This window comes from Embiotoca jacksoni, unplaced genomic scaffold (genome assembly GCF_022577435.1).
Source record: "Embiotoca jacksoni isolate LCO1_2020_lvr unplaced genomic scaffold, fEmbJac1.0.p SCAF_14, whole genome shotgun sequence".
Classification (NCBI taxonomy): Eukaryota; Metazoa; Chordata; class Actinopteri; family Embiotocidae; genus Embiotoca; species Embiotoca jacksoni.
Window position 1 is genome coordinate 17,312,248 of NW_027185274.1, and position 27,541 is coordinate 17,339,788.

The window sequence follows — 27,541 nt, forward strand, 5'->3', positions numbered from 1 at the left end:
CGCCCCCCCCTCAGGCCCAGTTCTGGAGGCGTCAGAGACTCTGGCCGAGACCGCTCCTCCTGTCAACGATGAGTACGGCTCCCTCTAGAGGTTTATCTGTGTGTGTGTTTGTGTGTGAGTATGTAACTTGTACGCCCATTCATTCACCACCGCATCTTGCCATTGACCACACAATATATGACATATTGTAATGGATAGACTGTGGTAATGACACTGGGATAATTAGCAGCACAACCATGCGGTTAGAGGAGCGATATGACGGCTTTGCTTTTTGTACTTCCTGTGCGGAGCACTTTCTCCACTGTGGGGTCTTTACTTTTGCAACATTCACCACAAACGTTTGTAGTTGAGCCCCTTTTCAGACATGCAGCTCGTTACATAATGGTAATTTTCCACGTCGATCTCGCGTCTAAATAAACGGCGGAGTCTTTAAAGAGATCACCGGTTCGAGCCTCGCACGAGTTCTGTAAAACTTCAAACTCTGGCTGTCACAATCAAGAATTTGTGTTGATAATTATCATACAAATACTTGCAAATAACTATTAAATTGTCTTTTTCTGTCCATTTTATGCCACAATTAAAAAAAAAAACAGGCGGAGCGATAGTTTAATACTACATCTTATCCCAACTTTTTTTTAAGACGTGCTGGCATCAAATTCAAAATAAGCGTATTTTTTTTTTTTTTTAGAAAACAATTACATTTCTCAGTTTCAACAATTAATATGTTGTCTTTGGTCTACCTGCAATAAAATATTAGTTTACGTGATTTTAGTTTCATATTTGATGGTAAACTGAATATTTTTAGGTTTTTAAATGTTGTGGGAAAACAAGCAAATTAATGACATCACCTCGGGTGTTAGTAAACAGGTTTGACATTTTATAGACTAAACAATTAGTCAGGAAAATAATCGCTGATTAGTGGTTGAGTCATGGTTCAACGCACCCTTGAAATACTTAAAAAAGAAAAGCTCTTAAAACAACAACAATATTCAGACCTGCAGTCTCACTGTCAAATATCCAGAAAAAAACACTTCTAAAAATGTGAAGGTAGATCTGGAGGAGAGACTCAGTTTAATGTCATTTTATTTGTTTTCCTCGTCAGACATTTTATAACAGACAACAGAATTCTTCCCCAAAAATGAAATTAGTAGGAAAGTATATCATTGGATTGTCCCTTGTGCTCAAAATGGTCATTCATTTGAGGCTTCAGTGGCAAAATCTGTTGTAAAGACCGATTCCTTTTCTTTACTTTTGACCTCCACCGCTGCGCCACAAACCGAGCAGCAACAAGCAGCCGCGCAAACGCCGTCACTTTAACAGCAGCGTTTCATATCCCATGTCTGAGACGGGCCTTCCATCATCATCACAGCGTTTTCCGTCTCGGGGTGTAACTACGAGTGTCGCCGAAGTCCTCGCCAACTCTGCAGCTCCTCCAAAAAGAGACCATAGGTTGGACTGTGGTGCTGAAGAGAAGAGCTGACGGACCCACGTAGAAACTTAAGTGCTTTATGAGGAACTTGGAGATCTCAAACTGAAAGCCCGGAGCTTATCTGCTGTCCTGTCACAGGCTCTCTGAAGGAGAACTAAAGTGATTCAGTGTTTTAGTGTAGGTATACCAGGATGAACTATGTATGTCATTATCTCTTTGTTTCTTTTATCTGACTGTTGTCAAGGTGGTGAAGACATATGTAAGATGACCTCTAAACACACAGCGTCTTCTTACATATTGGGGTGAAGATGTCATTGAGAATAAATGGTTCAAACTGTTTGTTTGCTGACATTTGTTTTCACGAGTCGTCCGGATTTCTAACTTTCAACTTTCTTTTTTTTTTTTTTTTTTATTATTATTTTCCGTTGCAGGAAGATTTTTCCCGATGAGAAGGGCAAACTGGAGGAGGCGGCCTTACCAAACACCTTGATCGCTGCAGATCACAACAGCCTCACACAGACAAACACCACCGAGAGCAAAGCATGATGGGCCGGGGAGGAAAAAAAAAAAAAACAACCTCAGCCCGTTTCCCCCCCCCCCCCCAAAAAAAAACATTTTTTTGCAGCGTCAGCGAGCGAGAAACACTGCAGGAGTTTTCATTTCCAGTGCCCTTAACTACATATTCCAAACACCACCCGCGTGTCGATTGGTTAGAGCGCACTGCGCCTGTGCTTTAATTTCTGAAATGTTTACTACACCCACGGAATTTACCTTTAGGTCATAAGAGATTTATTTTATTTTTTTATTCTTATTTTATTTAACCAGTCAGGATGATTCAGAACAATCTCTCATTTTAATGATTGCTTGGTAAATATGTGAAATTAGACTTTATATTGTGCTTATAGTTTGAACTGCAATTGTGCAAAAATATTGGATTATTGAGAAATGTTAAAAAAAAAAAAAAAAAAACGGACTATATATAGAAAATATTTTTATTATTTTAATGTTCTACTGTTCAAATGTAAAGCTGTTTGCATTTTTTAAAAAATCTGATTTCATTTGTGGGCTAGTCTCATTAAATAGCTTGTTCTGCATGTCTGACCTGCAAGTGGTTGTAAAAGTTCTGTTTACAAGGTTTTATTGTTTCACTTTTTGTCTGTTACAGGGATGTTTCATCTCTGATACGCTGGCAATGATTAAAGACAGGCCCGAGTTCAATGTTTGGATTATAACCGTATTGGTTACGGTTATAAAAAAAAAACAGGATTAACCCACAGCCAGCTGCAGGGGGAGAGAGACTGACACAGAAGGCCAAAAAAACACGCCGACAGTGTGTATGATGGGATCGGATTTGGAGCATTTTGGGATCAAATTTATTCAGTCTGTCACTGCCTTACCACAGTGCTAGTTAAAAATACTCATTAATGAAATATATTTGATTAAAAAAAAAAAAGAAAAGGAAAAAAAGGCAACTCATTGAACACAAACATTCACAGAGACAAAATTTATGTATAAATTTTTTTTTTTTTTTTTTTTTTTAAAGAGTTAATGATTCTCAGCCAAAAGGTTGAAGAGCCGCGGATCAAACGAATGTCCTTCTGATCTCGAGCTAAATATACACCACGTACCTGTTTGGGGGGGGGGGGGCAACAACTACACTTCCCTTCCTCACGTGTACGCAGGTCAAAGGTCTGGCTTCATAGCTTGAGTTCTGCGTTTGAAGCAAAAAAAAACAACAAAAAAAACTCTTAAAAAGCATTTTTGTACTATTTAAATACTACAAAGATTTCTTTTCCATTCCTGCCTGCGAGCTTGTGCACCGTGCCTGTGTGTCAGTAGACTGTCTCGTCATCGGTTTCTATGATAATCTGCATAGCTTCGTCGTGAGAGGTTTAATCCTGTTCTCTTTTTTTTTTTTATTTTATTTTTATTTGGTGTATTATTAGAAGAAAAGTACAATAAATGGACTACTGTGGTCATTATAACGCGTGTAGTGTATACAACTGTCCGTCTCGGGTCACCGCACTATATATCGCCAGCTATAGTGAAGGAAGGTGTGTTGAGCCTCGGCATGAACTCAGTCAGTACTTCATAATGTGTAACTACAGGGCCGAAACACGTGCCCGTGTTTGTATGGGACAAAAATAGTTCTTTTTTCATGAGTGTTACCTTTGGGGGCTTGTTCTGTCATAATTACACATTGTTTTTATTTCAATCTCTCCGCCTCCCTCCACTTGTTACTCCAGTGTTCTGTACTGTGGAATTTTTGTTTGTTTGTTTGTTTTTTTGTCTTTTTTTGTACAACAATCACTCAGCAACTGCTTGAGGATCCTGTTGGAAGGAAGCAGGGTGGTCCGCCTGAGACGAGAAGATCAAAACTTTCTTTTTAAAGCTTTAGATAACAGATGTAACGTCAAGAGAACTGAACACAAGGAAACAGAGGAGCTGTTTGCTGCTCCGCCTGCTACCAAGACCACCCTGCTCCCTCGGCTCTGGACGCTCCTTTTTTTTTTTTTTTTTTTTTGGTTTTATTGGGTCAAACTCAGAAAATATCTGTTGTGTACAGTCTGAGTGCTAACCCATTTACAAAATAAAAAAATGGTTTCCGAATCTAATTTTGTCCTGGCCCATTTTGTCATTACTTTCATTTACTTTTTCTTCCTCTTCCTTTTTTTTTTTTTTTTTTTTTTTAAAGACTCAGCGCATGCAATGACATACTTTGGACAGTAGATGGCAGTAAACTCCTGTTATTTGGAGTGCCTCATTGTTTTGCTATGTCATAGAAGCTCAGGACTTGTATGTACTGAAAGGTTACGGTGCAAACAGGTTGCGTAGGGGCTGGAGATGGCTTTGGGCCACTTGTCCAGACAGATGGAAACCAAAGTAAACACGTGGTTACACAAGGCGTGTTTGTGCAGGAGTAAAGTTGATACTTCCAGGCTCGGATGTCAAAGAACTATGTACCAATGAGGACTTGATATTTTGATCTGTGGCATTCCTGGTGTGACATGAACCTGCAGACCGGTGCTGTGTCAACAACCACACTGACCCGGCACGGCGTCCGGTTTCAGTCACCCCACCGGGCCGACCAGTCCTCTCTCGCCTCATTTTCATGTTTCTGTGGAGGAGCCCTGGTGCCCACGGGGCTGCCGTGAATTAATCAGTGTCTGCTTCTTATTTCAGGACAACAAAGTGCTCCTCACCCCCCGCAGCCCGTCACTAGTTCAGATGCCCTGTAGATGTCTCTGATTGCAGCCCTGATGAAGAGACGAGCAGCCGTGACGTCGCCCCGGTGATGCTTTGCAGCCGGTCAAGTCAGCAGCGGGCAGACGCGGTGACACAGGAAGTTAGGCGACGGGACCTTCAAAGTAAAATGGTAAACGAGAAGGGATGAGCGAAAGCGATAGTGCAGGAGTTGTTGTGTTTGTATTCACAATGTGGCAATTCTACAGAAATGTCTACTGTTGTTTACCACACTGTGCAGCATCCCAATAATAGAGGTCAGCAGACTGGGTGTGTGAGCCAGCACCACACAAGACCATTTCCTGTGGATCTTTAGCTGTATTTACTCACGGTGGGAGTTCGGAAGGTTACTTTTATATAAAATCTATTTGTTTCGACCTTCACATGTAAAAGGCCTAACCTGTAGCCTGCATATCATTTTGGGTATGTATATTTTTCTAAGCTTAAAATGTTACACTACTTTTTAGCATCAGTAACTTGCCATGTTGCCGTCACCCTTGGAAACATTTGAATTAGTTGTCCGTCATTGTAGAAAAACAAACAAACATTTAAGCAGGTTGTTTAACATACCGTCAACAACTTTGAACTATACGAAGTGATCAATTTCATCTCCCATTTCATTTTTATTTCAGCACTCTGCACTTCCATCTTTGCAATCTACGGCATAAACATCCTTCCATCCACTAAAGATGAATTCAATTAAAACTACAAATTCTACATTCAAAATCGTCAACATGTGTTTAAAGTATGATGCAGGCAGAAGCAACAATTAATAATAGAATAACAGTTAAGGAGCATTTAAGTGATGCAGCTCATCCAGGTGGAGCTAATTTCCGGTATTGAATTCATTTAACAGTTTTATATAAGTAGATCTTATATTTTGTATGCAAAATATTATTCTGCAAGTTTTAAATAACTCTAGTAGAGTAAATAATGTAACATTTCTCTATGATCTGTAGTTCAGTAGAAGTGTAAAGCTGCATGAAATGGAAACGTCAAGCTTGAGGAGATGCAGTTAGTTATACAAACCCATTTGCGACGCTGTGTAAAATGTAAATAAAACAATGTGATGATTTGCAAATCATATAACCGATATTGTTACACCCTCCACACTGATATTTAATTGAAAATAGACCATGCTGAAACTGAGAAATGTTATTGATTTGTGAAAAATATATGCTCATTTTGAATTTAATAGCAGTAACTCATTTCAAGAAAGTTGAGACGGGGTCAACAAAAGACTGGAAAAGTTGTATATTGTTTAAAAAAAAAAAAAAAAAACACCCAGTGGAACATCTCACAACTAATTATGTTAACTGGCAACAGATCAGATAATATTATTGGGTATAAAAAGAGCATTTCAGAGAAGCAGAGTCTCTCAACAGTGAAAACGGAGAGAGGTTCACCACTCTGTGAAAGACTGTGTGGGAAAATAGTGCAAAAATGATAAATAATGTTCCTCAACATAACACAAAGAATGTGGGGATTTTATCATCTGCGGTTCATAAATTCATGAAAAGATTCAGAGAATCTGGAGAAATCTCCGTACGCAAGGAACGAGGCTGAAAACCAATATTGGATGGTGGTGATCTTCGGGCCTTCAGGCAGCACTGCATTATATACAGACACTATTCTGGAGTGGAAATCACTGCACGGGCTCAGGAACACTTCTGAAAACCATCGTCGGTGAACACAGTTCATCGCTGCATCCACAAATGCAGGTTAAAACTCTCCAAAGAAGAAACCAGATGGAAACATGATCAGTGTGGGTTTACGTTGTTTGCAAATCATCACCTTCTGTTTTTATTTACAGTTTACACAGCGTCCCGACAGGGTTGTGTATTTCACTGCTGCATGCGACAGAATAAAAGGTAACACATGATTGTTTTACTTGCCAATTCCGGTATTTTTTTGACTTTCATGAATAAACAACCAAATGTTGAAGGGTTTTTAAGCTAATTATACATTGTACCCTTTGAGGCTTTAGGTGGCCTTTGACCGCCGTATTTTAGTGGTATTTTTTCCCCTTATGTAGCTCTCTGGAAACAAAGAGAGCAAAGGACGACATGCATCAAAAGACCTCGGTTGGATTCAAACAATGTGGCCCGCATGGATCTTAGAGCTCTAAATCACCGGGTTGCCACGGTCTCGGTGTCTGTGGGCCTGTTTCTATCAAGCATTCATCTGTTGAGATGTCATGGATTGGATCAACTGCAGTTAAGGAATACAGGCTCTGTTGTAACATCTCATGTCCTCCAGTCAAACACAAGTTGTGAGTTATGTCACTCTTGCTCCCCTCCCCCCAGCTTTTGCACACAGAAGAGCCATTCCCACATTTTTACTGACTTCAAAGAGAGCTCTCTAAGTTTAATGTGCTCAACCTTTCTATTATCTACAAGAAATAGAAGAAATCCAGAAATCGGACCATTGTCTTAAAACGAAGCTGCAGCAGATTTAGGATTCGAATTAAAGACTTGACAAGAAACTTTTTCCTGCAGCGGAGATTTTTGTACTCGGCTATAGGAAGCAGCTGTAATTACTTTAGACAGGATTCCCACTGGTCATGGAATTCCTGGGTTATTAAAAGGTCTTTTTCAGACGTGGAAGGTCAGGAGATGTGATCACTTTTTTGTCCCAGTCATGAAATATCGGGGAAATGTGTTTGTATTTGTTGTTTCAATTTGAGTTCAAAATGTAATATTTTTTTTTATCCCGTGATTCCACGTTACTCGTATTTTGTACGTGTTTTATGTCCTTTCCGCTCATCAACAATCAGTTCAAGATGCTTTTTTATTGCAGCTGCTAATAAACGCAAACATTCCAGAAACAGGTAAATTTTACAGCTAATTGTAAAGTTCAGCCAGTTTTTTGTTCATTATAGATCACAGAAATTCAGCTTTTTAACTCAGGGAAAAGTCAGGGATTTGACATTTGACTGGGAACCTCGTTTAAAAAATATGCATCTAAACAAGAAGCGGGAACTGCTAAAAATGTGCTTCAGAGATTTAAGAATATGGAAATTAAAATCACTGCTCACCTTTATGATTCCTAATTCAATGCTATGTTTGCAGCGTTATTCCTTCTGGCAAAAATCAACAAAGACATGGACATGTTTTTCTTTTTATTTACAACACTGTCCACAACAAAAGGTATTGATCAGATCTCTGGTAACTTCATCAAATAGAAATGAACTTTAGTTTAGTCAAAAATGTCTTAATCTGACCATGAACATGTTCTTTTAAACGAAATGTATTCCAAAAAAACAAAACAAAAAACGCTTCGCTCATTTCTTTAATTTAGTTGCAATACACTGTAATTATTTGTTTTTACTGTGACCTTCCACTTTCTCTTAAATCCTGACCCCTAACCACGCGCAATCCTTCACGCCTCTCCCTTTTTCAACACGTGGTTTCTCGGGATGGATTTTATTGTGAAAGCCGTGGCCGGAAGTGTGGGTTTTCCCCCTGCTGGTTTGACCGTCGCTGCTGGGTGATGATTTGCTTACTTGGAGCAGGACTGAGTTTGGAGCGGGTACTGTGAAATGTGTAAGCATGATGTTGCCTGGATAAACCACGGAGGACGTTAGGAGACGGAGGTAAGAGACACTCTGACAGCCGCCTCTCTCCATCTCAGCCCGGCACAGGGTTTCAACCAGCTCATTCCGCTCCGGTGAACTACTTTTCTCTCTCAGACTTATTTTAATTATTCATATTTAGAATTATTCCGGCTCTGTGGCGGCTCCTGGTCATTTCCTTTCACATGTGGAAATCGACCCAAGTTGGTCCGCAGTCTGATTTGGGATTTTACAAACTTGATTGCGCTCCGACTGAATCAGCCTGTTCGGGTCACCGTCATATCCACCGGGCTGTTTTCACAGGAATTGCCTCTTTTATTCAGGGTTGTCTCAAACAACCGTGCAGACGGTAAAATAAGCGCGCAGTGTCGCAACGTGTTTGGATAATAAAGGTGGATTTTTTTTTTTTTTTGGGGGGGGGGGGGGGGGATTTTTATTTTTTTTATTTTTTTTTTTTTTGCACGCGCGCGTGTGCACCTGATGCGCTCTGATGTTGCGGTTAGTTGAGGATGCAGCCTGTCAGCATCCCCTCGAGGTGCTGCTCAGCGGTCCCACAATAGCAAACATCACACACAGCTCAACCATCGTTTAGACAGTCACACAGCTATTCAAATGGAGTCCAGAAAAAAAAACAACAACAAAAAAAAAACCTGTGCGCGAGGCTGGAGTGCGCTTCGTCCTCACGCGTCCGTCATAGTGATAGTTTGATAACTTATTGGAGGTGGGGTTTTTTTGGGGTTTTTTTAGCAGAGCGGCTTAATTGTCTTTAACGCATCTAATCACGAACGTGCGCAGCCTAAATTAACTAATCAGCCCTGAAAGGCGCGTGATAATAGCCGGCCTACCTGTTGAGGGCACGGATCTGTGTGTGTGTGTGTGTGTGTGTGTGTGTGTGTGTGTGTGCAGCTTGACAAATTGAACCGTCACCTCTCAGTATGCAGACGTTATTACGGCGACGTGACCGATTTCACCGAGACCTCAGACTAATCACCTGCAATGGAAACTGTTGCTTTGCGCGTATCGACCTGTTGTCTGCTGTTGGCTCTTAATTAAAATGCATAAACATGTCGGGTGCATCAAAAAATAAAATTAAAAAAAGAAAAATTTAAAAAATTAAAAATCCTGAAGAAATCACGCTGGGGTTCTATTTAATATAAAAAAAAAAAAAAAAAAAAAAAAAAAATCTTATTTCATAATATTTTAGAAATATTACTTTTGATTGAGCGAGGATAAAAGTGTTCACTGGAGTGTGATGAACTGCCTTTTACATCATATTAGAAGTGAAACACGCTCTAATCATCCTTTATGCCCCCCCCCCCCTTCACTACACTCCTCCTCCTCCTCCTCCACCCAAACCTCAGACCTACCACCAGCTGAAGCCACACCTCATGCGCGGGCTCAGTGAAGGTCCGAGTGGATACGGGTCTGACAAACATGGGTGTTCTCCAGCTCCACAATCCCACTCACTCCAGCACGCTCCTGCAGCGGGCCAACCAGATGCGTCTGACCGGCACCCTGTGTGACGTCATCATCACGGTGGACGGCCAGGAGTTCCCGGCGCACCGCACCGTCCTGGCCTGCACCAGCAAAATGTTCGAGATCCTGTTCCACCGCAGCAGCCTGCGCTACGCCCTGGACTTCCTGTCGCCCAAGACCTTCCAGCAGATCCTGGAGTACGCCTACACCGCCTCGCTGCAGGCCACGGCCGAGGACCTGGACGACCTGCTGTACGCCGCCGAGATCCTGGAGATCGAGTACCTGGAGGAGCAGTGCCTGAAGGTGCTGGAGACCATCCAGGCGGAGGAGAGCGAGGAGGCGGCGGTGAGGAATCACAGCTCCGGAGACCACGGTGACCACGGCCGGGCCCGGCACTGGAGGCACGTGTTGATGTCCAAGAAGCATTCCATACAGGACGGATCCAACCCCACCACCCCCACGGCTCTACACCACCTGGCGCTGTACCACATGACGGAGAGGAGCTCTCCCGGGCCGGAGGCCGACGCGGCTCCCGGATCGAGCCCCAAGCTGGACGCCGAGGTCGACATGGAGAGTTCCCAGCAGGCTCAGCAGCGCGGCGCAGAGCTTTCCCGGGACTCGTCCCTGGATCCGGCCGCGAGCATCAAATCAGAGCACATGCAGGTGGACGATGCCAACGGCTACGAGGGCAGATCCTCCAGCGCCGGGGAGGGCAGCGTGTCGGAGCAGCCCAAAGACGAGGGCCCGGGGACGCCCCTGAGAGGCAGCGTGATCACCAGCGCTCGAGAGCTGCACACGGGCCCCGACGAGGGAGGGCCAGCGGCGGGGAGCCCTCTGGACTGTTTTCCCGGGATCGCCGACAAACACCTGGCCTCCCTGTACTCCGTGGCCGCCAACCACACGAGGGAGGGCGTGCCGGTGTCCGTGTCGGTGGCCCCGTCCCTGGGTGTGGCGCTGGACCCCAGGGCCTACAGCGGCCTGCTGCACCAGGGCCTGCTGCACAGGGAGCTCCTGAGCAGGCTGGGCCAGTTCGCAGCAGGGATCAGGCACGAGGGCCCGGCTCAAGGCCAGCAGTGCTGTGGCGAGTGTGGGCTTCAGCTGCACAGCCGGCAGGCCGTGGAGCAGCACAGGTAACCGCACCAAACAGCCGTCAACGCCTCCTTTTGTATTTTAAATCTACTCGAAGTAACAAAACAAAAAGGACCAAATTTTTAATTAAAAAAAAAAGACTTCATAGTTTATATTCTGAGGAAGGCTCTGCCGAATAGACAACACGTTTTCATAAGGGACGGATGTTTGATTGTGCAGCATGATGACACGTGTCTCTTGAATTCACCTGTTGGTTTGTCTTTGGGACTTTTTTCCCTTGATGCTGATGTTCCGTGCGAGTGAGAGGCTGCAGGCGGCAACAGCAAATATGTTAATTTATTCTCAGGGACACCTGCTCTCGTGTCCTAACAGTGAGACGTGTGGGCAAGTTTTGAATCGGGTCTTCGCGAGGAGTTTGATATGAGAAGGCCTTGGTGTCACATGACCCTGTTATTTACAAAACCTTGTTCTCCTAAATTCTGTCTGATGGTTTGTTGTGTCGTCTCCCGGGCTGTTTGAGATGCATTCCTGCACATCGGCAGAGAGGAGCCTCTCGGGCGGGGAGGGGAGGAGGGGCGGGGGGGAGGGGGGGGGAGAGAGGACTGGACGCCTCACCAAGATGATGGCTAACTTCTGCTCCACCACTCGCTCTGTTGTTGTTGTTGTTGTTGTTTTTTTAGTTTTTTTTTTTTTTTTTTTAACCTGTGTTTGTTTTTTTTATTTCCGAGCTCATCCGTTCGTGTTTTGTCACCGTGCACACAAAAACCAGCTCGACGACAGCTCTCATTAACTGCGACTGCAGATGTTGGTAATTGTGCGTGCTCGGCAGCATTTGACTCACCGCTGATCATTAGAAACGAGACGATCCGGGAGCGCGGAGTGGGGAACAACGCAGCTGAACCGTGATTAGGATCACAGCGTTTTCCCGGCCGGCGCCCGTGGCTGACATTTCAGCCTCGCGCCGCTCCGGAGCTCCGTTGAAACGGAGCATCCCGTGGGATCTTTTTAGTGATGCGCGCTGCTTACTCACGGAGACAGGCGCACGTCTGCAGGTTTTAAAAGAGCCGCTTTGGTGGCTCAGCTTGAGGATTTAAAGAAGTTGCTGTGGGTCTGTAACCAGGTCACTGAGCATCCACCTGGTCTGCAGACTGACATTTTCTACTGTGGATCGGGTTGTATCTCCTGGCCAAGTTTAGAGTGAAACTACAGAAACTAGACCTGGTTTGGAAATAAAGGAAATTTCATTCCAAAAATGAGAAATATGCATTTTTTTTGTGTGTGTGTGTGTGAATAGGTCATGCAATTTTAAATTATAACTACAGTATTTCAGTGAATTTAAAGATCACAAAGCATCAGCTAATAACTCCAATTATAGGGCGATTGAGCCTTTTAATTAGAGGCAGTTCATGTTGTCCTATTATTCCTAGGTTAATTAACTTCAGATATTTTTTTTTATCTATTGTATCAGTGACTTGATTGGGTGAAATGAGGGGAAACAGATGGTGAGTTAAGTGAATAGGAGTTGCAACAATGACCCCCAGTTGGACTGAAACTGGAAACATTTTGATTTCATGGTCAGCTCCTCAAACCCCTGGGCCGCCAGGACGCTCTGTTTTTAATTCATGCTTTTTTATTGAACAGCTGACAGCGGTGAGAGAAAAAAAAAAAAAAAAAGAAAGACATTGTTCACACCTCAGACCGTCTGACCAACAGACCACCCGAAATAAAAAGCATTATCATTAGAAGTCGGTCAAATCTTAAAACTTCGAGCAAATAATAATAATAATAAAAAAAAAAAAGGCAAAGAAAACAAGCCGGTGTGCGTTTCTGAGCCGGAGCGCCAAAATGATTCACTTTTCGTCGGTGCGTCGATGCTGGTTTCATGTGTGTTAAATTACATCCTAGCACTCGTTTATTTTGACTACAGAGTGTGTCTAACCGCACATCTTTTTAGGCCGTTTTCTGCGCTGTTAGCGGGGTGATGTAAGGATAGCTGTACAGATGCCTTGCATGCTTGGATGTGTGTGATATGATATGATAGGTTTGGCTGCCGGCGGAACTCCAGCGAATCATCTCCTTCCCTCCTTTTCAATGCCGATGCAGGAGAGAGTGCATGTGTGTCTGTGTGCGTGCCCAGTGTGTTGCAGTGCTGGCGGGTGGAGGGGTGTGTGTGTGTGTGTGTGTGTGTGTGTGTGTGTGGGAGGTGGTGGGGGAGGAGGGGGACAACCGCGTATGTCTGCACTCTGAAATTAGCCAGATATCCTATTGTCTGTGCTCTTCCAGCATTCATGCGTTGTGATTCACAACTCCAAGGGCCTCTTGCACTAATGATGTTGCACACAACGAGGGATTCTTTGCCGGAATTAAAACACGCTCCTCTTGTTGCGAGGACAATGATGCTTCTAGGTTTGGGAGACCGCACTTTTATTATCGTCACGTGTGCGCCCGCCGCTCCGTCGTCGTCTGCGCTAACATCGCTCACATTAGTGTGTGTGTGTGTGTGTGTGTGTGTGTGTGTGTGTGTGTGTCTCTTTTTTTCCACAGGCGGCTGCATACCGAGGAGAAGGGAAATGGCTGCGAATACTGTGGCAAACACTTCCAGGACAGCATGCGGCTCAGGATGCACATGCTGTCTCACACAGGTACTTCGTAAACTCGCACATTATTATATCACAGAGCTGATCAACGCTCATGATGGAGCAGTGCAGCCTTTCAGATGCACCTGTCCATCCCCCTCCCCCCCCCCCCCCCCCTCCACACACTCTTCTTCCCATAGCAGTCAGTGCTGCTCCGAATACTTGGATCATGCTTTCCGTTCCATGCTTCGGTCTGTGTACCTCTCCCTTACTCTCTCTCTCTCTCTAGTCTCCCTCCGTTTGAGTCCTTTCTGTGTATTTTATTTATTTTATTTTTTTTCCGGAGACTCTGGCAGCTCGCCAGCTCTGCCCCTTCTGAGTGATGACATCATCAGCTGCCGGCAGGCCTGGGTGTTCTGCCAGTGTTCCGAAGCGTGTGTGATGGCTCGCTCGCAGATGTGTGTCCAGGAACACACTGTACCCAAATGCAGACTTAATCAGACCTGACTGCTCTCCCAGCTACTTTATCCAAAATAGAGAAAGAGGAGGGAGGGATGGGGGGAGGGGGGAGGGGTGGGTGGGTGGGGGGGGGGAATAAAAATGAAACTAAAACAGAAACCTCAGTTGGAATATGTGTAGAGACAAGGCGAAGTCCCTGTCCTCCCTCCGCCTGCTCTCTGAGGATTGTTGGGGGAGTGACAGACTGCTGACAGACGACAGAGAATCTGCTTCTTTTAAACTTCACCTGAGTCGTCCCCTCTTTTTTTTTTTTTTCCTCGGCGTCACCCTAAACACGCATATTGTCTGGCATCGCTCTTTAGACCTCCACAACACGCTTTGATTTTTTTCAATCCGAGACAGCAGCGCCTTTAACCTAATTTGATTTTTTTTTGCATAACCTCTCCCCATCCCGACGTGTCAGACCGTAATACTACAAAAAAGAGAGACGTGGATCTCATTTCTTTGTCGCTGTGTATTTCGGTATAGCAGCCTCAGATCCCGCTGGTTGCTAAGGAGCGAGTGCTCCACCGCTCTAATGGGCTGATTTGGTATTCAGCTCGATGCTGGCTCTTATTTTGGTATGCCAGACAAAGTGTTTTGATGGAGGACGATTGCAGCCGCGTCTGGAGACAGTTTGATGGTTTATGGATGAGAGCACACTCCGTGCCTTTGACTGCACAAGACAATGCACTATGTTCTCCTCTTCCCTTATCACACAATCTCACACAACACAACACAGCACACTGGACAGCGTCACACAACATCAGCATCTACAACGCTGCTTACTACCGTACAAGACTACTCCCGAGTTTTATTTTTGTGCCGTGTAACAAAACTCAAAACCTTCCAAAGCAGAAAGAGTTTGTTTTCAGAAACTGTTGTTTTTAGAACTGAACAGATCGGGGCTTTTTTGTGTTGCCTGCGTGCAGCGCTGGGAACAGTGGCTCAGTGTCTGTGCATGGAGGCATCGTAAGAGTTGAAAGAGGACCACATTTAGGCTGCAGCGCTCAGAGTTCCCAAAGCTTGTGGGTGTTTTAATGAGTCATTTTAACTTCATTTAAAGCCAGCTGAGCAGAAAATAGATCAGTGAATGAGCCCTGGGCCAGTATGGATCTGCAACCGATTTACATCTCTGTGAGAGCCAACCCACATCCAAACAGCTGTGAGAGAGAGAGAGAGACAGAGTGTGTGTGTGTGTGTGTGTGTGTGTGTGTGTGTGTGTGTGTGTGTGTGTGTCCTATGTGTCTGTCTGTGCAGGTGTGAGGTGAGTGCACAACAAGGGCTGAACGTTTCTGCAAGCAGTGTGCATACTTGTCTCTTTCATGTCTTCATCACAATAGACAAGGGCATTCCAGAGGTGAGCTGGGAAGTGTAGTTACAGTGTCTGCGATGGGATTCGGGGTGTTGACTCTGAAGTGTGTTTTTTTGATAAAGGGATGTGCCGCAGGCGGGAAGCGTCTGCTGTACAGAGAACACCCAGTCCTTCTGTGGCCTCTCAGGCAGACAGCCTGCTCACTGTTCAGAGACTGATAACAGGCCACGGTAAATAAAACTCTTCAGCTCGCCTCTCTTTCTCTTTTTTTTTTTTTTTTTTTTTGGTCTCTTGAAGAAGGAGGGCCATCGCACCCAGTCTGGTGCTTTGGTTTGTCCCCCAGTTGTGTTTTTTTTTTTTTTTTTTACGGCGCTCCTTCGTGCTCTGCGTTGTGACTCTGTGTGTTAACATCTGAAAAGCACACGGCTCTTTGGTGACTTCTCCACCTGCTTGCCTTTTGTTTGTCCCCCTCTCTCTCTCTCTCTCTCTCTCTTCCTCTTTTTTTTTTGTCTTTAAATGCCAAATTAAATGATAGGCTCTACAATTATAAACGCATATATTAACGCAACGTAGTTGTGTTCGTGTCTGACCTGCTTATGAATTTGATTTTTGTTTCGTCTGCAGCTCCTGCAGAGGCGCTGGTGTGTGATCAGTGTGGAGCGACGTTCTCCTCCGAGGATGCTCTGGAGGCCCACAGGCAGACGCACACAGGTACTTTACAAACAACTCAGACATGCGCAGCATACACCACGTCTAACCTGGACAGCGGCGGCTGAGCTGTTGAGTAAGCCGTGACTACGAGGGTTGTGATCGCGGGTCTAAACTTGCTCGTCATGCTGGCTGGGCTAAACTGTTCCTGTCATGATGCTCCATAATTTATCAACAGGGAGGCGGGAGGTCCTCTCGCATATCACCCACTAATATCTCTTGGCATCCAGACCTCACCGCGTGCCACTTTGCCACAGCCGGAGCTTTACAGCAGCAGTTACAGCCTCACAGACACCCTCACCTCCTTCCCCCTTCCTCGCAGTCACACACAAACAACAAGACGAGCACCTTTCTGCATCTTTCGGTGATCTCAGATCGAGAAAATATTTGTGTCACAAATGTCCTTTTTTTTTTTTTTTTTTTTTTTTTTTTTTTTTTCTATCCAGGGAATGTCTGGAGTTAACAGTTGCCACGAGGGATGTGTCACAATACTTTGTCTAGATGTTTTTTGTGGGGCCGAGCGCCTGCACGAACCTGAATGTTGTTTTGCAATCTCTGGGTTTTGGAACAACCTGCGAGAACAGCGGGAGTCATTACCAGAGTTTGAAAGTGCTTTTCGGAAAGGAAAAGCGCAGGAAAATATGACAGTAACTAGAAACAAGTCCAAGAACAACAAATTGTGCTACCAAACAGATAAAAAGTCAAATCAAGAGAAAGCAAAAGAAAAAAAGACGCTATCTCTCCATAAATCTGTACTTATGTGAACAAGTCCGACTTCCAAAGGGTTGTTTACTTATCAGAAGTTACCTAATTAATGATTAACAAGAAGTCAGTAACTGCTCTTTTCATCTGCTTCAGTGTGAATTGATGGTGTTTGCTAAAAATACAGCAGTGATGCTGTCGGATGGTGCATGTGTCTGAATCCACACCTTTTCTGCTACTGTCAGAGAAAGGTGATAACCCTCTCAGGAGCACTGGCACGTAACTGTAACTCCAGGTGGCACACACAGTATGAATAGTTAATGTCTGTGGACATGGAGGGGTGTTAACGATGCCCAGAAGTTTCTACCCTCATCTTCCCCCGACTTGTAAACATCCAGAGCTCAGTTTTCAGCCTGGCAGCGGATCGGCGGCGGCGGGGATACAGGAGGGCATCACTCCCTCAGCTCGGCCCGCCGTGACGCATGACCCTTTTTATTGACTCTTATTGTCGCGCTCGCGGCCTGTCGACGTGAGCGGCAGGTAATTCAATCAGCCGCGTTGAGGTTACGTGAAGGGGGGGTGAAGCTCCCAAAGATTGTACGTTTCATAAATCACCTGGATGATATTTGCTGTGGGAAAAAAAAAAAGCAGGCGGGATAGCTCGGTGCAGCCTCGGCTTCAATTTGCCATGCGGCATAACCAGTGAGCCAAATGAGTTTCCTTTCAACAGATTAACACTTGTCAGACCTCAGCAGCTGCAGCGCTGCTGTCCACCTCCTCTGCAGGGGAAATAATGCTCCTTTAGGGAGACCTTAGTCTGAAGCAGTCTGGTCATAACGGCTGCAGGGGCCAGTTTACAGTGAAAGTCTCTGTGGCCGTTTTGATATGTCAGAGGTGAACGACCGGAGGTTGTTAAAGATCAAAGGGAGGAGGGGTGAACTGTGGGAAAGGGGAGGACGGGGGGGGGGGGGGGGGGTGTATGTGAGGACTTCCTGAGGGCGAGAGGATTGCTGCTGGAGTCCGATGCCAAGACGGAGAGGAAAACAACATCATGTGCTGCTGTTTACTCCTCACCACAGCGCTGTCATAGTCTCCTCTGACCTACTTGTCGGTGCCCAAAATAAAAGAATGGATCTGTCTCCGAACTGCTCGCACAACAAAGGGGTTTGTTTTATCACAACAAGTCGACGCTCTGGGGCTGAGGCTCTTAAATTTTTTGGGGGGAAAACGCGACGCCACTGCTATCAGAGGTCGAACGTATGTGCTTCGGCCGACCTCGTCGCCACCTAGCCTCCAGGAAAAAAAAAAAGGCCGTAAGAGTGCTGCCTTTGTGTGCTCAGAGCAGCTGCACTGTTTCCACACATTACAGGCTGCTTCATCAAGTGAATAATATCACCTTCTGTCCGAACCCTAATTAAACAGCCCCGCAGTCCGTTCAGACACAGAACAGGCTTTCTAATGCGGCCCTCTTTTACCGCAGACCTTTTAGCTCGCCTAATTGCGTGTCCATCATTGCGCTGCAGCCTCATGTTAATACCCAGTTGTAATTCACATAAGCCTTAAACTGAGCTGAACTGTGCTCTGTTCGGCCATTGTGTCCCGACTCTTCTTCCACACAGTGTCCTCAGATGGACCTGTCATAAAAGTGAAGGATACAAGACACAGTAAACATTCGAGGAATGGAGGCGAGCGTGACCTCGATGAGCCGGTCCGTGGAATGGTGCTTAAACACGAGCAACGTATCTCTTGTTGCATTAATTATTGAGTCGGTTGTTCCTCACTCGGGTAGATTAGCAGTCTACTGATGAGCGCCCGGGGTTGTTTAAGGTACTGTAGCGAGCGTGTGTGTGTGTGTGTGTGTGTGTGTGTGTGTGTGTGTGTGTGCGCGCGCGTGCGCTCCTTCAGCCGACACACACATCTACACAGAGCCGTCTGCAGGAACACATACGGAAGCATGAATGCACAGGGGTCGTGTGAGGTCTGCCAGCAGGATAATGTGGCCTGCATGACTGTGTATGTTCGGCAGTGAGCGAGCAGACGCTGTGTGTACACGCCGAGCACGCCCGAGGACAGAGTAACAGCGGCTTCACACTGCATGCTCGTGGACACGATCGGCACTGATGCAAATCTGTGCCAAGTTTCTGGCCGTTTCAATCCCAGCAGGTGATTTGTTTAGCTTTGATTTAGCTGACTCATTCACGATTTAACAAATACTAGAATAGCCCGAATTCTGAAGGCATTAATCAAAAACAATGGCACTTATTTGCTTCGTTACAGTTCAAATGTAATGTTCTGTTTCCTCGTACTCCAGCAAACTTTCCACAAGCCCATCGGTTTACTCGCTTCGACTCTGGACTCTGAAGAAATCGTCCAGATTTTGCGGTCATCACTGACACGATCCCTTGTTCAATTTGCGGCGGGTTTACTCCCAGATTCTCAGGGTGGGAAAACTTTTGTTTGCTGCCTGAAAAGAAACAGGCTGCGCTTATTTGTGAATGAAGGGATTAGCTTGAACACTTCACCCCAACAAGGACCGGTGATCCTATCTGGTTGCCTAGACACATGGTTTTTGTCTCCGAGGCAGCGTGAGAGCCCCGGCTGGTTCTCGCCTTCGGTTGGGCTTCAATAAGTGACAGATGCACGAAGGCAGACCATGTTAAATCATACGAGCACACACATCGTCTTGGTGCATTTCAACCTCAAACCGGCCTCGGCTACAAACCAAACTGTGCATTCGACAAGCGGCTCGGTTGATATAACGCACAGTAAATGTTTTATGTTTTGTGCCTCGTACCAGGATTGCTGAAAAGTAAATGATTATTCCGACTGTCAGAGCTCCCTCCAGCTCAACACAATGCTCAGTCAGCTCTCCGGCCTTTGAGAAATGCCATTGATTACATGGTATTTACCCCATTGAGGGCCAAAGGTCACGGGGTCATCCTGTGCCTCAAAGCCTAAATCCCAGGCCCCATTGTCTGGTTATGGGTGAGAAAGCAGGGGTCAGTGACGGCCAATTTTAGGGCTTATTCTCTCATAAAGAAGCTCCTCTTGCACTTATTACCGAAGCTTACTGGAAAACTCCACGGCCTGCAAATCCTTTTTTTTTGTTTTTTGTTTTTTTTTGTTTGAAAAGTTAACCGAGGCGCAGTGAGTCAAAATGCCACCACTAACACACACACACACACACACGCGCGCGCGCGCACACACAGAAAAAACACTTCCTCGCCCTCCAAAAAGGCTTTTTGTTTCCACTTCAAGATATTATTTGGTATTTTTATTTTGGGCTGCGCTGGGATATAAAACGGAGAAACGACTGCTGAGCTGTTGTCACTGTGTGTCAACCTGAGATCAAGACTGAGACTCTTGTGACAGAATGTTTGTCATGTTTCTTTTCTCTTGTTCGGGTGTATCTTCAGTGACAGAAGGATCAGGATGTTTGTGTGTTGGTGTGTATGTGTGTATGCGTGTCTGCGCGTGTCGGGGAGAAACCAGGATGTTAAAAGTTTGGGAAAAGCACGCGAGTTGCATTGAAACAGACATTTACAACATATGATGGTTTACAAAGAGAGCGTGCAAGGAGGATAATTAAAGAAGCTTTGAAGTATCTACAAGGTGCAAAATAGTGTTCTGTGGGTTGAGGGCTCTGCTCTGCCTGAAGCTCACATTACAACACAAAGTACTCCCCCTGCTGGCTGCAGACAATATTACAAGAGGTTAAAGCAGATGAGGGCTTCACATAGCAGGTCATGCTCACACTGCATTTACGCTTCTTTAAACGTCTCCAGCCATTTTTGGATGGATCATTATCTTCACTGCGTCACCGTGCGCGCGCACACACACGCACGCGCACGCACGCACGCACACACACACACACACACACACACACACACACACTCCGAGCTGGCTTTAGTAAGGTATGACTCGGGCAGAGTGAAGCCGGTTCGACACTGAAAGGATTTCCTGTATGGTCAACAGATAAGGGGATCGTGGGTGGGGTTGGGGGCTGCGGAGGCGTCGAGGACGTTGGCTCTTTTGTATACAACAAAAATATTGTGATCCGTGGGTGAGACAGGGGCTCGGTCATTAGGAGACGGCATAAAGACGAGGAATTGTAGGAGTTGCGTGAGGAGCCTATGACTAATGGACTCGTCAATGAGGGGGCCTGAACCTCATTGTGTTGCTCTTTGTGCTTAAAGTCCACCAGGCTAAAGCCTCTGAAACAGGTGCAGCTCATTCCACCACATCGCCTCCCCTTGCAGGACTGTTGGGATCATCCTTCATCCCAATCTTCTTCCTGTTAATGATCACACACAATCACTTCTCTTAGCTGAATTTCAAAACTGGCTCTATTCATGTGAAATGTTCAGTCTAAAAAAATAAATAAATAAAAAGTGACTTCCTTTGTGATCTGTGGATTAGTAAACAATGGATTTGATTTGTCCCTGAGAATGTGAAATCTGCCTGATTTGTTCCCGTTTCTTTTGTTCTTTGAACGGGCATTTCTGTTAACTTGATTGAACCTAAAGCGAGCGTCTGACACTCTTCCTCCTTAGTATGAGTGTGCTGTATCCCTCTCCCTGCGTTAATTCCAATTTAATTGCCAGTTGCCTCAAGGCACTTCAATAACAGTAACAAATGATTTGATTTAGTGGACCTCATCAGACTGCATTTTAAATGCGACACAGCAACCCCACTTGAATTCCAATGAAGTGCTGGCACAGTCCTCTGTTTACTAATGATCCTCCGCTGGAGATGTCTGATTGAATCTGAGTCGGGAGCGATGGGACCTGCTAGCATTGTAAATGATCCGCAACCTGCACAGACAGAGAAATAAGCAGCTCATAATCTCACATTAAGGCGTCACTCTGCAGGACGTGCACATTATGTCCAGTCCCTCAGTCGCCTCACCACACGTGTGTGAATTTGTACGGGCATGAATGCCAGGCAGGATTTGAGGGGTGGCATACGCAGCCTGTAGATCAAGTGTTCGACTGTATGACAGCCAATGGATCTTCCTCAAATAGACGTTTTTGACTTAAAGTACCCCGCCAGCGACTCCCTATCTGTATTCCTCTCCACACTCTGTGCAACAGGAAAGCAGCCCCAAAGAGATGCCAGGTCACACACAGGATTAAACTGGATTGTGTTTTTTCCTGCAGTCCTGCCTTTAATGGCTTGATATCACTACTTAACATTCTGCACGGAGCGCGCCGTGTAGGCATCATTTAGGGTGGAGCTACTATCAGCTGCTCTTTGAGCACAGAGACAGAGGACTTCACAGGCTGGAGCTGAGTCCTGATGGGGAATGAAGGGAATAATTACACATCTAACACACCAGGAAGGAGCCATTGATTGTGTGATTGGCATGCTGTGCATTGTGTGGGAAATTCTTAAAGAAAACAATGACTTTCATGGTTCTAAAATAGAACGTATAAAGACTCCGAGTTGAAAGTGCCTCTGGGCTTTTAGGGGAGTTAGTTTAGGTAGAGGCACTTGCTCTTTGAAAGAAGCTTTTCCCTCAGAGGACTCACACAAAGTTGAAGTGACCCAGTTTCCCCACTTAAGGCCCTGTCTGTGTACGGTACTGAAATAACTGCGTCTGTGTCTTGTGCGTTCTCCAGGGACTGACATGGCGGTGTTCTGTCTGCTGTGTGCGAAGCGCTTTCAGACCCAGAAGGCCCTGCAGCAGCACATGGAGGTCCACGCGGGCATGCACAGCTACATCTGCAGCCACTGCGAGCGCCCCTTTCCCAGCCACACCACCCTCAAGAGACACTTGCGCTCGCACACGGGTAAGAGACGGATTATTGGCACCTTTTTTTGTTCTCCACGGTGTCATAAAAACCTGCACATGTTGGTGTCGAACCCGTGCATGTGTTGCAAAAGACACAGACAGCTGCATTTATTTTTGTATATAGGTTAATTTCCTCAGGTTATTAGCTTTAAGGTTTTAGTCGATTTGCATGCATCCTCTCCCACCCTCCTTTTCTCCCTCCTCTATAAGATGACTCACCTCTCTGATGACAGCACTGTACCGTTATGGCCGGTGCATATTTTGGGCAATTTCATCCTGTTTATATTTTGGGTTCTTAGACAGCCTTTGGGCCTGTGCAATTCACGGCTGTCAGTTCTCGTGTGGTTCACCCGAAATGATAGAGGAAACCCAAATAAATATTGAAGGAAAAGCAAATGGAAATGACTTGTCTGTGTGTTCCACCGAGGGTGAGTCTTAGTGCCGCGGGAGACGGAGAGATATTTACTCAAAAGATGTCCCCCTTTCTTCTTTTACCTTAAATAACACTCGCAGCTGTCAGGACGACTTGATGTCTAGACAGGAGAAATACATAATTGATGTGAAGAGACAGAAGTGAAGGGAGTTTTGGCCATGGCAGCGTATCTTGTTTGTATGCCATTCTGCTTGGAAGTAACATTTTGTAAATGTCATCTGCTCCACAGTGGGGTGGGGGATCGGGGGAGAATCGGCCTGTAATGAGGAGCGCAATGTATCCTCTGACTTGGCTGTTGCTGTGGACACTGAGATAATGAGGCACATAGGTCATTGGAGATGAGTCAAACCCTCAGCCTAGGAGAGAAATAGATTAACTACAGTATAGAAAACAGAGCGGCACATGCCCGGAGGACTTTTATTAGCTATCAGCAGACAGCTGAGGGGAGTATCCACGTGTCACAACATTAGCGACGTCTGAGAGCACATTGTTTCCCGGCTCCGTGTGCATGTGCCGAGCGGCCTGCGCGCCTGTTTGACCTACGCGGCGACACGCTTGCGCCGCCTCTCGCCGGGGACGGACTTGGCCTTTTGAAACGCGTCTGGCGGTTAACGGGGGCCGTGTGTCGGTGTCGGTGACGCGGCTGTGCTTTCAGGCGATCACCCGTTCGAGTGCGAGTTCTGCGGGAGCTGTTTCAGAGACGACGGCACGCTGAGGGGCCACAAACGCATCCACACGGGAGAGAAGCCTTACGAGTGCAACGGCTGCGGGAAGAGGTTCAGCCTCAAACACCAGCTGGAGACGCACTACCGCGTCCACACAGGTGAGGAGGAAACGCCCCCAAAAAAACACAGGGGAGACGGCTTCACGGGGAGCTTCCGCTGTTGTTACAGCTGCTGGTACTTTACATATTTTTTTTACTCTCAATCGAATCCCACAAAAAGACCAAAACTCAAATTGAACTTCTCATACATACATACATAAACCACACAGTTGCTCTATAATCACTCAAATGTTTATTAAATCTTCCCCATAAATTGATTTTTTTTTTTTACTCCTGTATAAGTGAAAAAAACAATGTTTATATTTGTGACCCGTTTTTAAAGACTCCCAGACAGGGCGGGAAGTCAGAACATATTGCATCTGAATAATGCATTCGAACTTGTGTTCTTTTCAGTTGAGTGCTGACAAAAAGAAAATCGTTTTAAAATGAGATGTATTTTACAGATAAAAAGACAGCGTGTCCTGCAAAGATGTAATTTTTTTTTTTTTAAGTATGAGCGGAGCGCTTATGATAAATGGCATTAGGAGTTTTATTCAAGCTGAGACTAAATACAGCACCTAATCACACAGCTATCCTTTTTATTGGCTCTCTTTAATGATGTTGGATCTTTAAACACGTCAAATGTGTACGCCAATTTCAACCGGAAAGCTCCAGCAGCACCACATGTGCGGCGCTACGTCATCTCACCTGTTGGCGGTGCGAATGCAAACGGCAAAAGGCCTTAAAACATGTTTAGAATGGGGGGGGAGTTCCTCTCAAGAAAGTCTGAAGAGCTGTTTGGTCCGAAAACGCCTCGAAACGCTCAGCCGCAGTGTCGACTGCTTGTTTTCACTCATGAAATGTCTTCTAGCACATGAAACACATGCTAACAAGATAAAAAAAAAAAAAGGGGATTAAACACTGCATTCACTCTTGCTGTGAAGCACTTTCAGCTGCATTTTTTTGTATGAAAGGTGCTATACAAATAAAGTTTATTATTACTATTATTATTTTTTTTTTTTTCCTCAGGAGGGGTCTTTTAACTAAATCAAATAATGTTTGCAACAAACTCTACATTTTCTTTCGGTTTACATTTCAGAGTCCTTTCTGAAATGTCTCTGGAGTCCGATAGCTAATATCAACGTCAGGCAAACTGCTAGAAGTCTAATCCTCCGGCACGGCGGTGAGGTAGCGGTGAGGTAGCGGTGACTCTCTGCTCCCCTGGCCGGCCTCCGGCTGCAGGTCTACAAGGTTAATGCCCTGTTGTTGAATTTTTTAGGTGAGAAGCCGTTTGAGTGCAAGCTCTGCCACCAGCGGTCCAGAGACTACTCGGCGATGATTAAACACCTGCGCACTCACAACGGGGCGTCTCCGTACCAGTGCACCATCTGCCAGGACTTCTGCCCGAGCCTGGCCGCCATGCAGAAGCACATGAAGGGCCACAAACCCGAGGACGTGCCGGCCGACTGGAGGATAGAAAAGACTTACCTGTATGTATGTTACGTCTGAGCGGGACTTGGACCCCACGCGCGCACGCACACACACAGACACACACGGAGAAAACCTGGTAAGATGAGATAAGATTGTAGAAGGATTACAGTGTTTCTGTCGGGTTTGAAAAAAGGAAAAAAAAAAAAGAAATCGAACTCCTTTTGGATAAACGGAAACAGAGGAAAGTTGTCTTTCTAGGAGATACCGAACACGGACGTGAATAGAAATGTTTGCACACGACACGGCTGCAACTGATGATTACCGTCATTATTAATGTGGTTATTTTCGCTCAGACACGATGTCCAAAAGTAAAAGATGACATTTTCAAATACAGTATTTTCTGACCAGAGTCAGTATGCAATTAGAGAAATCTCAAATTCTCACATTGAGAAGAAGGAAACAGTTATTGTTAAGGACATAAACTGATTATGTGAGTGCACGCACGCACGCACGCACGCACGCACGCACGCACACACACGCACACACGCGCACACACACACACACACACACACACACACAGTTTTGATACTAACTGTATCTCTAATGGATCCACTGTGGTTCAAATCAATGCCACAGCGGCAGTAACTGCTGACCTGTATGTGTAGCAGGGGAATTTGAACAGATTGCTAAACCGTCAGACAACCCGAGTCGTCTTCTATGATTGTGCCGTGGACGTTGAAGATAATTCCACGAAGGCTCGATCGGCTGAACTTTGCAACGTTTTCTCTCCTTGTTTCCTGTGATTTCGTTGTTGTTGTTTTTTTTTTCCCTCTCCTTGCTGTTGGATTTTTATTTTGGAGTTGTTTATTTTTCTGCATGTTTTACTTGAATGGCTGCCACGTTTTGACCTCATAAGCTTGATCTCTTTAATTGCCTTGTCTTTCTTGCAGTGGGTGATATTGTTTCGAGGTAGCTGGCTCACAGTTTGAGTTCTTCTCTTGTAATCGTTTTTGTTTTGTTTTGTTTGTTTTTTTGCTATTTATATGTTGTTTATTTGTTACCAAATATGTGCTGGTTTTCATCACACAGTCTGCGTCTCCAGGGATGATTTCTACTAGAGCGAGCGCTACCTCTCCTCACTTCTCACTGCTGGTTTTAAAGCCACTGCGAACCATTCATCCGTCGCTAGTTTTGATTTTCTAACAAACACATCACAACTCACTTGTTCAAACAGTGTGTAAAAAAAAAAATTAAAAAAAAGCCTAAACATGGCTTTTATGTGTAGTTTTTTATCATTAATTATATATAGATGTCTTATAAAATCACAGAATCAGAATTTTCTTGAAGAAAATTGAAGAAAACGTGAAAAGAAGTTGTTTTTTTATAAAAACATGAAAAGAAAATTCTGACATTGAATTACTATGAGCAGGTTATTGTCAGTCGTAGTGTAGCTGTAATGTACAAACTGTCATGGTATGTTATTCCCTTATGTGAGCCTAACACGGGCCTTATAGATTTAAACATGTTGTATTTTTGTATTACGGTAATTTGCTATCTGTTTACATTTGGTATGATTTGAGAAACATCTTTAATGTGTGTGTTTTATAAGTCTCTGATTTGATTAAGATCCCTCCCTTGTGCCTCTTTTATAAGTAGAGCATTGATGTGCTTGAGTACATGGGTCTTTGCTATTTGGTAGTTGTTTCTGGGTGTTTGTTTATTGTTACTTAATTAAAGATAGACTGCCATGTAGATCCACTTTTGTCTGAACATTGCAACTGGAAGCAACATACTGTGATAGTGGCTGATACTCTGATGCAAGTTCCAAGCAATTTTGATGTAAAAAAGTACACGCTTGTCTCCAATTGTTCCCTTCAAAGTGACAATAGACTGAGATCTCTGGATAAAAAACAGTGTGTATTGCAAATCCTGGCGTCTGTGGGCATTTCCAATGCCTTCTTAAGTAGCCAACAACACTCAGTGCCATGAAAACACACATTCACTGTATCTATTCTACATGAACATGCACTATAAATGGATTTCCTCGGTGGACCAAAAGAAATACAGCACTTTTGTTTGAAAAGGGTTTTTTCTTTGATCTCTCTATGTTGTGATAATGCAGCTGTCTTTTTTTTGATGTGTCCTAGAAGGATGTGATTAGCATTGTTTAGATTATGTCAATGTCTGTCTACCTCAGGGCCAGATCAAAGCTCGACCTGGTGTCCAATCAGGGTTGTTCTTCTTGCCATGTGTGCAGTAAAAATCCCTCTTCATTACAGCTTTGTAACACAGTGTGTGAAAGTGTTTTTCTCAGTGTGGATTCAGGCACAACTCTGTATGCGTCAGTGTTCAGTGGCATGGTTAAAAAAAGAATAAAACTATTTACTATTTTATGCATCCTGTCTCATTCGCCTGCTGTTTCTGTTGTCTGTATTCAATAGTAAAACTCCATACGGCAGCGCTTCATCTGGTTTGGTCTGACGTACCCGAGACACCTTTGAGTTGGAAAG

General features: G+C 44.9%; 2 protein-coding genes across 2 annotated transcripts in view; both read left to right on the forward strand.

The window, feature by feature from the left end:
• The window catches only part of ncam1b (neural cell adhesion molecule 1b), a 70,069-nt gene extending 66,030 nt beyond the window's left edge, over positions 1–4,039 (forward strand). The window contains 2 exon segments of the mRNA XM_069148365.1: positions 2–72; positions 1,861–4,039. Of these exon segments, the coding sequence (XP_069004466.1) occupies positions 2–72; positions 1,861–1,975 (186 nt within the window). The 3' untranslated portion in view covers positions 1,976–4,039.
• Positions 4,040–8,167: 4,128 nt separating this feature from the next.
• LOC138197491 (zinc finger and BTB domain-containing protein 16-A-like) lies at positions 8,168–27,424 on the forward strand. Its single transcript, XM_069148366.1, has 7 exons — positions 8,168–8,267; positions 9,608–10,852; positions 13,356–13,453; positions 15,825–15,911; positions 22,232–22,402; positions 23,493–23,660; positions 24,880–27,424. The coding sequence occupies exons 2-7, from the start codon at positions 9,681–9,683 to the stop codon at positions 25,107–25,109; spliced, it is 1,926 nt and encodes a 641-aa protein (XP_069004467.1). The 5' UTR covers positions 8,168–8,267; positions 9,608–9,680; the 3' UTR covers positions 25,110–27,424.
• The last annotated feature ends 117 nt before the right edge of the window (positions 27,425–27,541 follow it).

Coding starts and splice junctions, on each gene's coding strand:
- LOC138197491 (XM_069148366.1), top strand. CDS start 9,681: ATGGGTGTTCTCCAGCTCCACAATCCCACTCACTCCAGCACGCTCCTG. Junction 10,853..13,355: donor CAGGCCGTGGAGCAGCACAG/GTAACCGCACCA, acceptor TTTTTTCCACAG/GCGGCTGCATACCGAGGAGA. Junction 23,661..24,879: donor GCACTACCGCGTCCACACAG/GTGAGGAGGAAA, acceptor TGAATTTTTTAG/GTGAGAAGCCGTTTGAGTGC.